The sequence below is a fragment of the Eleginops maclovinus genome, chromosome 11 (genome assembly GCF_036324505.1).
Source record: "Eleginops maclovinus isolate JMC-PN-2008 ecotype Puerto Natales chromosome 11, JC_Emac_rtc_rv5, whole genome shotgun sequence".
Taxonomy (NCBI): domain Eukaryota; kingdom Metazoa; phylum Chordata; class Actinopteri; order Perciformes; family Eleginopidae; genus Eleginops; species Eleginops maclovinus.
In genome coordinates, this window is record NC_086359.1 from 19205789 (window position 1) to 19219609 (window position 13821).

General features: G+C 39.1%; 1 protein-coding gene across 2 annotated transcripts; it reads right to left on the reverse strand.

Annotated features, from left to right (window-relative positions):
• Window positions 1-230: 230 nt before the first annotated feature.
• rps6ka4 (ribosomal protein S6 kinase, polypeptide 4) lies at window positions 231-13445 on the reverse strand. Of its 2 annotated transcripts, none has more exons than XM_063895875.1 (19): window positions 12922-13445; window positions 12335-12456; window positions 11114-11185; window positions 10579-10646; window positions 10204-10354; window positions 9895-10010; window positions 9084-9191; window positions 8857-8937; window positions 8007-8110; window positions 7659-7809; window positions 7397-7558; window positions 6843-6968; window positions 6216-6349; window positions 5995-6088; window positions 5014-5184; window positions 3747-3938; window positions 3501-3660; window positions 2624-2787; window positions 231-2526 (listed from the first exon to the last, which is right to left on the reverse strand). In XM_063895875.1, exons 2-19 carry the CDS (start codon window positions 12420-12422, stop codon window positions 2266-2268), a joined length of 2403 nt encoding a protein of 800 aa, XP_063751945.1. In that variant the 5' UTR covers window positions 12423-12456; window positions 12922-13445; the 3' UTR covers window positions 231-2265. The 2 variants fall into 2 exon arrangements, with proteins under 2 accessions (XP_063751945.1, XP_063751944.1); XM_063895874.1 differs by having other exon boundaries at window positions 12335-12685.
• Between the last annotated feature and the right edge of the window lie 376 nt (window positions 13446-13821).

A 13821-nucleotide genomic window follows, 5' to 3' on the forward strand; every position in this document is an offset into this window, starting at 1 on the left:
ATCCACTCAAGCCCTTTTCTTACCTTTCCTCTGTGTAATATGCTAAAAGTGGTGCCAATAGTCCAAACTTTCCCTCGCTCCGTTATGAAATAGTTATGATTTTTGAACGCTTCAGTCAAATGTGAAGATTGTCAAACTCCCTGCACTTAGTATCAATAATTCAAAGTCTCACTTTAATAATCAGAAACATTACCAGACCAAAAACATCAGTAAAAAGTCACACAACCATGTATTTAAAAGTGATGTTTATTTTTGCACCAACCCAAAAACATTGGCGCAAAAGATCAAATTCCCAGTTACGACATCAGTGACAGTGCATCTCGGTAAAATGGAAAAGCTCAGAAAAAGAAAGAGGAATAAAGAAAAGTATCATTTACTACAACAACCGAATATAAACACCAATTAAAGCAGTTTCTTAAGTAAAAATGTCAAACACAAACAACCAGTTACCTTTAAACAGACCAAGGCGGCAAGCAACAACAAGAAAATAATACAGTAAATTGTAATAATGCTCATCTGGTACAGAGACATTGGTACAACTAACCTCCCAGCACCATTCATTTACACTTGTGTATCAATGTATGTTCATTTGCACTAATTAGCAACTTCTTTGTGAATGAAATCGACACACATACAAACTCACACACACAGCTGGTAAACAACAATATCCAATTTAATTATCAATCCCATTACCACGGCATTAAATCAATTACATGTAATAAATATTAGCAGATGCACCTTTAAAGCTGAAATGTGTTTTAATTGATCAACTGACTGCAACATGTAAAAAAAAAGGCCAACAACATTGCATCAGATAACTAATAAACCGTTAAGAGCATTCAAATTTTAAATCATTACATTTTTTTTGTTGTTGCTGTAAATCAAGAAAGAGTATGTACAGAAGATGCAGGATGGTCTCCTCAGAACCATAATAAAGTCATAATTAATTCTCATTCTGTAACATTATTTGTGCTTCAAAGCCATATAATGTTTTAAAACCATGTGTCAAAATAACCATGGAGCACAAGCTGAGCGTGATTCAGGGGTAACAAATTCCCTGTATCAAATCAAATCGTATTTCTGATAGCTGCATATGGTGCTGGTCTGTAGGGGAAAACTGTAACACCTTTTTTTAAATTCATAAGCCCGGTGATGAACAAAAAGTATAAAGGGATTTTGCTCCGATTTACGTGAAACACTCAAGCTGCAATCGTTAGCATAGAAAACATTGTGGGTTCCTTAGTACGCCAGAGCTACCAAAATATAGATCTCACAGTTTATCATCACGACAGATTAGCATGCTAGAAATGTTCAGAACGGCAGAAACATGCGAGTCATTTACAGCAAGTAATGAGGAAAGAACGATTTCATGACTGAACACTTACTGCCACCTTTTCAAGCTAAAGTGAGTGCTTGAAAATACTTCTTTAGAGCCATCAATCACGATATGTGGCCCACGATGTGTTCAATGAGATCTGTGGCGACTGACTGCATCCAATAGAGACAAAGATTGTCTGATAGTGTACACAAATCATATTCTTTTCCATCTGCACTCAGTCCTTCCACCAATTAGCCTTTTTTTGGACCATTTACATTCTTAGCAAATAGCCTAAGAGGACACAATTTGGATATTTACAGAGCGAAGGGCCTATATGTGGCACAGCAATTGGGGCCAGATTTCTGCCAATCATATGTGTGGCAACATTCAAAACAACTTAATACAGTCAGAGAATAAAGCCTGTGAATTCCTGGAAGGATTTTCATTTGCTTTCGTGCACATTTGTGTGTGCTCACAGCGGCTCAATAGATATCTTCACTGTGTTGCTGTATATATGGCTTCTGCTCATTTATGGCTCCTTTTTCCCTTTATCCCTATTTGGTCAGGCACTGTTTCTGAGCCACAGTGAAAACAGACACACTTCTCATATTTAACTTTTAGTGTGTAATATCAACATATTATGGTAAGTGAATACTGATTAAGAATAGTTTTCTCAAGGCCAGACATGACTGTGCAATCTTAAAGATGCCAAACTTCCTTTCTTTTCCACCCAATCCAGAGAAGTAAAGCTTGTTTTGGGGAGGAAATGGCATGATGAATGAAGTTGCTGTTAAAACATGGAATTCAATTTTGTATTGAACACTTTGCACTTACTCAAACCAGTCTTTTGGTTTGTCAGAATGTTTTTTGGACACTGAGGATTTTGTGTAGCCAGTATAAGCACATACCTCTTCATTTTCCCTCGGATCTCTCCCCTGCCATTTAGGCTAGCTCTGCTTTGGGCTCACAGTTTGCTTTGGGCTCACAGTTTGCTTTGGGCTCACAGTTTGCTTTGGCTGTACTTTCGATGCTGTTGCAGAGGCCGAGGCAGAGGCAGAGGAGGAAGTGGAAGATGAGGAGGAGGAAGAGGATGAACTCCACCGGGTCTCCACGCCTGTACTTGTCATCTTAAGCTTTCTGCGTTTTGCAAGGGGAGCATTGTCAACACTTTTCAGAAAGAAGCCCTCTCTCTTGCCACGGTTGAAAGCCTAGGGAGGGAGCGAAACAAACAAAGAACAGTAAGATGCAGTTCAGGCGATCTTCTATTTTAAAAACTTTAATAAATTGTCAACACAATGCTTTTACCTTGTAGGTGGCGTTTACGTAGGTGCGGACAGTAGGTCCACTAGACTCCAGCACATCTGGAGTGCACAGAGGAGTGGTGGACATGGAGGCTCCACCCTGCAGCCAGCTGTTCTCCTTCAGATCAGAGAGTTTGAGACGCATCTCCGGGTCCACAGTCAGCAGGCCTTTAAGGATGGAGGATGGTTCAAAACAGTTAATAAAGTAAAAAGACAAGAGAAGAAGATATGACAGTGTCTCTGCAGGTGTCAGACTTTTTAAAGACCACACAGAATGAAATCTAATACTGGTTTGTCTTTTACGGTCATCATGGCAGGAGTAAAATCAGTAGGGTAGAGCATTTTCAGGTTCATATTTGTGTTTTGTGTCTTTACTGTGACATGTCTCCATGCTTTAATGTTCAAAAAGCTCTTTATTTTTCTCATACTGCCTGTGCTGCAGCACCTCTTTTCACCCTCTGTCTGAAACCAGAGCCCAGTCTGCTTTGATTGGTTAGCTGGCCGGCTCTGTTGTGATTTATCAACCGCTTTGAGATGCCACGCCCCCTAGCCTATCATGTACAATGAGTTGGAGCGCTAACTAATAGAAGTGCAAGTGTTACATAGTAATGTCACTATGTTAACCAAGTAAACAAAGGAGGCCAATAGGGAACTTTATATTAACTATGCAATTGTACTGTAGGCCTACATTTTCAAGAATTCATTATTCATGGATGGATGGATGGATGGATTTATATCAAATCCAATATGGAAACAAATCTTATGAGCCCTACAAAACCTCCATCACAATATCTAACAGGCAGGCTACAACAAAGCACATACTGCTTTAGTGATGTGATGTGGCCCTAATAAATGTGTCACCAACTCACTATATCACATACCTTTAACAAGCTCTTTGGCATCCTCCGACACACTCTTCCAGGCCTCCCCTTCCAATGAGAAATCACCCTCCTTAATTTTTTGCATGATGTCAGCCGCATATGATGAGGTCATCCCCCGCTGCTCACTCTGAAAAGGCACCTGGCCTGACAGCATGGTGTACTGCAGAAAACACACGAAGCGAGTCATTAGTACTTCAGTTAACCTTACTGATGTGAAAGAATCAGCAATTTTTTGGTTTCAATTACCAGGATGACCCCAAGACTCCAGAGGTCACAGGCTTTGTCGTATCCTGCACTCTCAAAAAGTTCAGGAGCAGCGTACTGCAGCGTGAAGCAGGGGGTCTGCAGGGGGGCGCTGCCTGCAGGGCACAGACGGGCAAATCCAAAATCTATTACCTTCAGCACGGAGTCCTCCCCCTCATCCGCAAACAACACGTTCTGCAAGGGAAACAGATTGAGTTCTATGATCACCACCTCGTATTTTTCTCTTTTTAACAAGCAAAAACTGATAAATACTAAGAGTAAATCCTAGTACTAGCACTAAATACTGAATGTTGGTATGTTCCTAAACTTACTGTTTGCATTGCTTGGCGTTCTGTTTGGTATTTTCATGCCCAGTGCAACACATATGGTGAAAGGTGTGAGTAGAGGGCAAACAGATGGGGGTTTCATTCAAACGAGGCAACGCATAATTAATTGGTGACAAGGAGTTTAGATGCCGTAGGACAACAGCTCTTTAAACATCACCCATCTGACAGAGACTCATCATTTGGTGATTCTGCCAGCAAACTCAACACTTCAGAAGAAATGTGAAGCAATTATGGAATAATGCAGATAAACAGTTTTAATTAAACACCCTGTAGCCTGTAAATGTATTTAGATTGGCATCAAAAATAAAAGTTTATGCGTTAGCGACAGGCATCTCCGTAAAACACTCTGCGCGGAGCTAAAAGTTAATGGGTGATTCCTACCACTATCTGTCATTCACAGATGCTTTATACTATACGAAAGCCTCTCCCCTTCAGTTAATTAAATCCCAAAGCCATCTGAAGCATGGGTGTGCGATAAATCTGCAGCCTTCATTTTGGAAAGTGCTGCACCGCAGTAGAGACATTATGCACTGCTGTCCACTGTGTTCGCCTCGATTTAATGTGCAATTGATGCTACCAAAAAAAGCAACATGCATACGTCTCCACATATCAAACTAGAACTCTGTATTTAGACAGTTAACGAGAGACATCCTCGGGGCACAAAGAACACATGCAGTTCATAGAGGAAAAAAATACTGAGAGAATTAAACTTCACTCTGTTCTCAAGCTTACTAATCCTCTCTCTCACCACATTACCCTGGCCAATAATCCCACACGCCATGGCTTCCTTTCTAATATCTTACTTCTCTGGAAACGTTTACATTTTAATTACTGAAATGTTTTTTTACTCAAGATATAATGTGATACCGGAGAATTCAGACTGAATATTTTGGAATTGATCAATTTATCAAAGTCCAGCCCACCTCTGGTTTGAGGTCTCTGTGCACAACTCCGGCCTCGTGCATGAAGCTGACAGCTGAGACCAGGCTCTGTAGCAGCTGACTGGCCTCCGCCTCTCCAAAGAGTTTCTTCCTCTTGATCCTTTCCAGCAGCTCCCCCCCTCGCAGAAGCTCCATCACTAAATATGTGTGGTACTGAGAAAGAAGAGAAAGAAAGAATTCATACAATGCTTTTGTTGTTGCACAGTGCTTTCCATCATTTAAAGTGCATACAGAAGGACCACAAAATGTAGGAAAACTTTTTCAAAATTGCCATTTGGACTTTAATGATGTGAAAATATCTGAATTAAATTAAATAGGTTTTATATATGCACTTGTTCAGGTTCATATTTGTATTTTGTTTCTCAACTGGGACATGTCTCCATGCTTTAATGTTCAAAAAGCTCTTTATTTTTCTCATGCTGCCTGTGCTGCAGCACCTCTTTTCACCCTCAGTCTGAAACCAGAGCCCAGTCTGCTCTGATTGGGAAGCTGGCCAGCTCTCGTATGTGTGGTCAACAGTTAGGAATTTCCCACCCCTTTGAATATCACATATAAGTGTTAGCCAATAGAAATGCAATGGTAACGTAGTGATGTCACTATGTTACTGAAGTAAACAAAGAAATCCAATGAAGGTGTTTCAGGCAGGGAGTGGGGTGTGGGAGAGAAACTCCCTCTGGTGGGAACTTTGGGTTTTGCAGACCATTTACATGCCCAAAAACCAATATAACAATACAGGGAAAAGGTAAAAAGCAGAATAGGGTCTTGTTTATATGGTTTTCAATGAAACTGTTAAAATGTTTTAAAAGCTATCATTCCCTCTAATATCATGAATCATATTACAATTGCAATATCAGTCAAAATCATCGCAATTAGTTTGTTTTGCAGATCACATACAGTATATGAGTAACCTATATATATTCACTGAGTCATGTTATATCATGTCATTGGTTTCCTCCTCTGTACCTGATCAGTGTAGACCTCTTGCAGCTTGACGATGTTTGGGTGACTCTCACATTGCCGCAAAGCAGCGACCTCCCGCTGGGTGTTTGCCTCCATCCTAACACAGTAACATAAATTATCAGACTCAAACGGTCAGCTTGTACATCCTTACTGTAAGATAAAGTTACAGACGCAAACTCTAAGCAGTAACTAAGAGGGTGCAACAGCATCACATCTCCACTCACCTGCGGCTGACGATCTTGACCGCGTACTCGTGTCCGCTTTGCTTGTGTCGGCATTTCCTGCAAACAGAGAAGCTACCCTCACCCAGGGGGGGTCCATGGAGACACAGCTCATAGTGCTGAAAGAAGTGGGATTCCTGAACAAAGAAGGGATGTTATGAGTCACAGTGAACTATTTAAGTGCTCGGTTTGTTTCTTTCATTTGTGCAATAGCAGTGTTTACAAGACCTGGGAAGTGTAATTGAAAAGGGTTTTGTATAAAATTATGATTCATAAATTGCATTTATACTGACATTTTGGGTTTTCTATTCTATACCAAACTGTGACACATTTTGGGTTATTTAAATAAAGCGGTACAAAGATGACTTGCTAAAAAGCTGATTATCCAGTCCGAAACAGAGACATAACACTGTAAAAGCACCTGATACTTGTTACATTTCTTCCAGATTGCCTCAACGTTAAGAAAACATGACAAAAACACAGTGTGAAATAAGGATCAAGTATAGATGCAGAGGTTTTACACATCGGCTTTTCTATAGCAGTGCAAAGAACAACCACGATTGCTAAATCCTTTAAACCATAACCCAAAATGTCTTTTAACGATAAGAACCACAGGTTTAAGTGACGCACCTCTAACATGGCACTGCGTTGGACAGAGGCTGAAGCTGGACGATCCGCACCAATATGGGATTGCACAAAGTCTCCCATCACCGCATTCTTGTTGAACAGGATGGAGGGAGCAATAAAAGAGTAACCCTGAAATGACAGAGAAGCAATGTTAGGTGTATAACCAAGTAGTAAACTTTGTAAAATCAGCTTTGAGAGAAAGAGAGAAACATTTGAACTCAACCAATTTTACATTTGCAGTTCTAGTACTTGACCTTGTGGTTTGGAATAATGTAAATCATAGTGTTTGCTGTTGTTGTCTAATGCTGCTTTAATAATTTCCATCAGATTGTTATATGTTGCTGACATATGACCACCTTCATGATGTATGGCACATTTTTGAAGACACTTTGTACTGATAACAAAGTTAATGTAACCCTTTTGCTTTTGCCTTGTAATTTTGATAGTAGGTTTATTTTCACAGTGAGAGACGGAATATCAAAGAAAAAATTCACAAACGTTAAAAAAAAAAAGATATAAATTGATATGCATTTAATTGGGGGAAATTAAGGACTGACCTGGAATAGGCGATCAGTGCTTGGCGGCGTGCTTGCTGGAGAGTAGACGGGATCCATCCCAGTGAACTCCTCAGCAAAGTTCCCCACGTCCAGTTCACTCTTCAGCTCAGGCTTGAATGGACTTGGCAACTTCTTTTGTGCTAGGTCAGCCCAGTTGAGTCCCTGTTAGGAAAGAAAGCGCAGATGAGGAGAATAAGGGAGGAATGAGAAGAGGTGACAGGGAGAGGGAGATATACGAGAAACAGTGGGCGGTGGGTGGGACCTTGAAGAAGGTATGTGCTTTGATGTCTTCAGACCCCCTTGGTCCAGAGCCCAGCCTCCTGTGAGGATCCTTCACCAACAACTTCCTCAGCAGGTCCTGAGCGATTGGTCCGATCATAGAGGGGAACGGTGGGTCACAGCGCAAAATACGTCTGACAGATTAAGGGTGGAAAATAGGGACAGGGAAATAAAATAATTACCATTTTGTTAAGATACGAGACAAGCAATTCAGGATTAGCTTTGAGAATTCAAGTTTTTAAATGTCAACTACCTATACAAATATGCATAGGAAATTGGTGCTAGGAAGGTTGATCATTTAAAACATGTTTTATGGAGATGAAGCACTCACTTTGACACCTCACTCTGAGAGTTCCTCTCTCCCTCCAAGGTAAAAGGTGAAGCACCTGTCAGAAGCTCAAACATCAGGATCCCAAGGCTCCACCAATCCACTGACTGAAAGAGAAAACAGTTTCAAATGTTTTAAATAATGAAAATAGGGTGAAATAAGGGCAGAGAAGAGAACCATTGTGTATTTATTCAGTGGAACCTGGGTTGTCTGTTATGATACTGACTGCCTTCAACCACAAAAGTTAATCTTACCCTTGAGTGTTTGACAATTTATCATTGCCTTGCAAATGCACCAACGTTTTCATGACTCATCATCAGGCTTTTCATCTTTGAATAGGCTCTATTATGCGTTGGGGGTTTTCCCTTTCCTCTGGTGTGTTATATAGGTTTTGGTGCATGTAAATGGTTGGCAAAGGCTACAATTGCTAAAGTTCACCCTATTGAACTCCTTTGTTTACTTCTGCAACATGTTGACATCCCTATGTAGCTACTCTGCTTCTATTTGTAGGCAATCCAACACATTGTACATGATAGGCTAAGGGGCGGGACATCTCTAAGCGATTGACCAATCCCAACAGAGCTAACCCATCAGAGCAGACTGGGTTCTGGTTTCAGACAGAGGGTGAAAAGAAGGGCTGCAGCACAGGCAGCATGAGATGCAAACATGTCACAGTGGAGGCACTATACACTATTAAGAAGCCTAAAAATGAGCATAATAGGGCCTCTTTAATTGCATATATTTCTACTGCTAAATGTGCAAGTCATGTGGATCTCAATGGAACAATTACTAAACTGTTACTTCTTTGACGTGCCCAAAACAACATGAACAAGACACACAATGATTTATTTACCTTGCCATGCCCAGATTTCCCCCTGATGATTTCAGGCGCCATGTACTCAATGGTGCCACAGAAAGAGTATGTCCTTCCCTTCTGTACAGAGGAGCAATGGAAGATAGAGTATCACCACAAAAACAAGTCTTATATAAATCAAATATTGTGATAATTGCTTGAACAGATGTTTTACGTTCCATGTATCACTGTTCACATGTTTAGGTTCTGGTATGATGTTTACGTACCTCTTCTTCCAGAAACTCCTTGCTGAGCCCGAAGTCTGTCAACACCACATGCCCTTCACTGTCTAGCAGAATGTTTTCCAATTTGATGTCTCGGTACACAATCCCAAGCTGAACAACAAACACAGTCAAACAATTAATCACCTAATGTAGTTGACAGTCACAGGAGAACATAGTAAACTTTTTTACAAACAACAAAACAGTATGAGCTATTATCAACGGGTTATTGTTAGTAATTGCCGCATTTCCCAATTCTGTAATTCAAAATGAGGATACTAGTCAGTAAAGATGCTTTTGTTTAGATTGCTTTATTTGAAGCTATCTAAAAAAGGTACAACTCATAAAAGTCAACAATCTACTATCTCAGTGTTTTGCAATCTCAAGGTTTTTATTTATTTAAATGCTGAACTGTCTAGCATCAAGGTCACAACTTAGAAAGCTACGGACTGCTGTTAATATTTAAAAACAGTGAACATGCTCATAAAGTTCTCAAAGTAAACTACATCCCTTTTATCCAGCTCCAAATGACAGAGAGTTATGGAAAATCTTGTAAAAAGTCAGGGAGTTGGTGTCTACCGACTCATTGATAAAAGACCACCAAAAATGGGACTTGAAAGATAATGTGAATTTCTGCTAAATTTGTGTAATTACAGTAAAACAGTTTGTTAATTCGTAAGGCTTCACAAATTATAATAGAATAAGTTGGTGTCTCTGTAAGTGTGCTTTGTCTTTTTTCTGAATCTTTGTATTTAAAAACTACTAAAATCTATAAATGTAGATTAAAATCACAGAGCCGGTGAGGAGAAACACCCACCTTGTGCAGGTGCTCCAGAGCCAGGATTATTTCCCCAATATAAATCTGCACGGCCTCCTCAGGAAAGTGGTCCCGCTGGTATAAATGTGTGAACATCTCCCCGCCGCTCACATAGTCTGTACCCAAACACACATGCAAATACACAGGGAGCTTAAATAGACAATTTACGAAACTTACCCAAGCATAAATGATGCCAACAAACAGACAAACAGTAGACCGAAACATGAAAAGAACATCTATTCAGCACTTCAAGACTGACGATCAGGAGTTCTTCATGTATGGCTGCAGTGTGTGTCATCACTCACTCACCCAGGATGAGGTGTAGTTTGCTCTGCGTCTGAAAGGCATAGTGGAGCGTGACCAGGAAGGGAGACTGGCGTATGTGCTCCAGCACCTGCCTCTCGGTGCGAGTATGCTCTGTGGTCTTTGCCTTTTGAACAATAGCTGCTTTCTTTAACACCTAACGGTAGTGATCAAAATCAAGTTCACATGTCAAATCATCATGAGCTGTGCAAGTAGTCACTATACAATACACAATACAGTGTGTGGAAAAGCAAAAGCAGTCATTGATTTACAATAAAATAAATAGTTTCTCCCTCCTTGAATAGTATTTTAAAGTTGTATCTCAGAAGGAATTGTTTTGTGATCCTAATTAGGTGAATCAGTTTAGAGTAATTGTCTTACCTTCATTGCATATAGCTGGCCCACATCGTGGCCGGTGTTCTTTCTGACCAAAAACACTTTTCCATAAGCTAGACAAAGACAAGGAAATACATCAGTAAGGCATTCAAATAACTTGTAGTAAAAAAAGGAGACTGAACTGGAATATATTCATAAGCATTCCTGCACATTAACTTTATTCAGGTGTTGTTTTGTTGATTAAAACAGCGTTTCACTTTTCTCATTGGGATTTATTGTGCATGACATTTAAAGCGTAGACATTGACAGCCTACCTTTGAACACACTGATAAATCCTATGCGGTCTTGATGATTTGCAATTCCCATAGCAGGATATGAATGTTAAAAAAAGTTTTACCAGAGCATCAAGTCATTAGGGATGTTTTTCATACAAGCTACCAAAAAAATCTATTAAAACTTTTAATTTTACCTAATATAATTATCCACAGCACGAAAATAAATGATGTCTGCTTTGCGTACATCTACCAAAGTTTTAACTCGGTTACTGCATCTATTTTTAATGCTTCATTTAGACACTTACCTCCAGTGCCCAAAACTTTGAGCAGCTCAAAGTTCTCCATGCCGACTTTCTCAGTGTGACCTGTGAGGTTGGCTAATGGCAGAAAGAAAATACTAAGATTAAAACATACACTCTTTATACCTCTGTAGCCTGCAACCACATACAGTACATTGTGGTTTAAAAACAGGGACAAGCAGACACATTTAAAAAAAAAAAAAAAAAGCATTAGGATCTCTAAAAATATGCCAAAAGACCCATATTCTTAAGAAGTACCATGTTTAAAAAGACCTACTTGCACTACTGTCAAACTCTGTTGATTGTGTCTAATATATGTATATATTACTTAGATTTGTTTGTATACCCCTTTTTTACTCCCACATTTTTTTTCTACGCTCTTATCTTTTTATGTTATATGTTCTTGTTTATATTTGCACTGTGGGACTGCCAGAAACGGTATTTCAATTTTCTGTATGTATAACACATGTGGAAACTTTGACAATAAAGTGGACTTTGACTTTGTGAGGGAATGAGTTTAACACAAAGTAATTCCTGGTTGTGACATTCAGAAGTGGACAAAAATAACATGTAAATGGCAAAGATATAATGAGAAGAAGAAGAAGAAGAACAAGAAGAAGAACAAGAAGAAGAACAAGAACAACAAGAAGAAGAAGAAACACATTAATTTGAAATAATGATTCAGTGTGTTGAAGATGTATTTAATTTGTAATGGCTGTATCCTAAAATGATTTATAAAATGTTTTCTTTCTTTGCAGATTTGCATCTATCTGGGATACAAATGTCCATTTGCAAACTATAAGCCAACAACCATTTTTAAATTTCGCCTCTCCTCTGGTCTGACAGTGATACTCTGAAACCATGATGGTGTGTAACACCATAAAGTACTAAGTAATGACTGACATTAAGTATTTTAATTGATAATATGATTTTTTGTATTAACCCAATCAAACAGAGAAGCAAGCATAGTTAGAAACAACTTACAGTATCATGCAAGTCAATCAAACATTACCATAAGATTACCATTATCAGATGATATTAAGTGTAGTGTATTCATTTCTAACTCTGCAGAGTTGAATAAACTGTCAACAAATCCACAATATAAAAAGAATATGTATTACATTAATGTTGAATAAATTGAATTATGGAATTAACTACAGTGTGTTGGGGTTTCTATAGGTTGGGTTACATAGCGTGTATTACGTGTTGATTACAAACTTGACTTACCATTGGTGATTTGATGCTTGACCGTGCAGGCCTTTTCATTTGTTTTTGTGTCGGAGTCATCACTACTGTCAGATGCGTCCCCAGACATAACTTGAAACAGGGTATAATATAGCCTATACAGACTGTTAAAGGTACACTTGGTAGTTAAATGTGTCTTGGTATATACAGGACGTTAAACTTATCGTTCAGCAATTACAAACATCTATTGTAGCTGCATTACGAAGAAAACGGGGATTACCGAAATGACCGGACAGCTGTGTTTTCTAGACAATACTGCTGTCCAAATGTTAATCCCCAAGCGTTCAACATCCTAATGTTTTGCATTATTTATCCCGTGTGATTGGATGAAATCTAGTATAAAACACAGACGAGAAGCTTTAGAATAACAACCTCTTACTGGCTGCTTTATTTCACTATTAGCAATGAAAAATATGATCACAACGGTAATTGAATATGTTAGTTACAATGAAGTTTAAGTGGCTAGCGTTAGCATTAGCTGCTTCACATAAGTCATTATTCATAAGTTAGCTCACGTTATTTAGGAATAACGTTAACGCCAGTTTTACAGAAAGGCTGGTAAAAATTACCTGTTGGTCGGTGCGTAAACACCTCCGTCGCTAGTTAGTTAGCATAATTGCTACAATAACAAGATATGTTACCTGTCTAACTAGGATGGCCGTAGTAATTTGGCAGGCTAGCAGCTAGCTAACAAATTGCTGCTTTTGCCCGTCCCAAGTTTGGACGTTAGCTTACGCTAATGTTTAGTTAGCAATGTCAGCTGGCTTCTTCTGATATCTATCAAACCACGCTGGAAAGGGTCAGTTAGGGTAGGTCCGTGTCGTCTTTGTCAACGCCACGTTAATAATTCGCCAATAAAAATATTAAAATCCTCACTTTATATTTTTTATCAGAGGGTAGCTAACTGCTAAAACCAGGATGCTTTCGACACAACCTGGGCGACGGTCAGTCACGTGAGCCGCCTGTGTAGGCGGAGCGACGTTCGAGTCCTCAGGAGAACAAGTTAGATCAGATCCTGTTTCAATTCTGGTGTAAGGATAATATTCCCATTCATTTGACCTCTGAGAAACAACTCATTCAACTCAACTCGGAAATGCCTTCTCTGGAAAGTGAGATTTGCCATACAAACTACAAATATCTCTCAACACTAAGCATTTACATTTACACAGGTATTTGTAGATACAATAATATCTCATTGCACTTTTTAATTTATGTATTGTAATGTTTTAAAATCAAACAAAACTAGACCTTAAAAAGCAGGTCTCCTACTGCATTGAGTCATTGTTTAAAGCCACCTTTAAATTACATAAAGTAACTATATTTCACTGTACATCTGATTTCTTTAAGTAAGTTTATTTTTCAATGACAGTTCTGTATCACCCTGTGAGAGTTCCTTGGTCGTGTGAAGTTTATCAGAATGGGACTTTAATGTAAAAATGACCCACACCTCTTTTTCTGCTGTGTTGTTC

Excerpts from the sequence above, each read along its gene's own strand:
- rps6ka4 (XM_063895875.1), bottom strand. The coding sequence starts at position 12,422 with ATGTCTGGGGACGCATCTGACAGTAGTGATGACTCCGACACAAAAACA. Across the intron at positions 9,192-9,894 it reads CTCTGGAGCACCTGCACAAG|CTTGGGATTGTGTACCGAGA; the intron begins GTGGGTGTTTCT and ends TTTGTTGTTCAG. Across the intron at positions 8,938-9,083 it reads AGGAGTTTCTGGAAGAAGAG|AAGGGAAGGACATACTCTTT; the intron begins GTACGTAAACAT and ends TCCTCTGTACAG.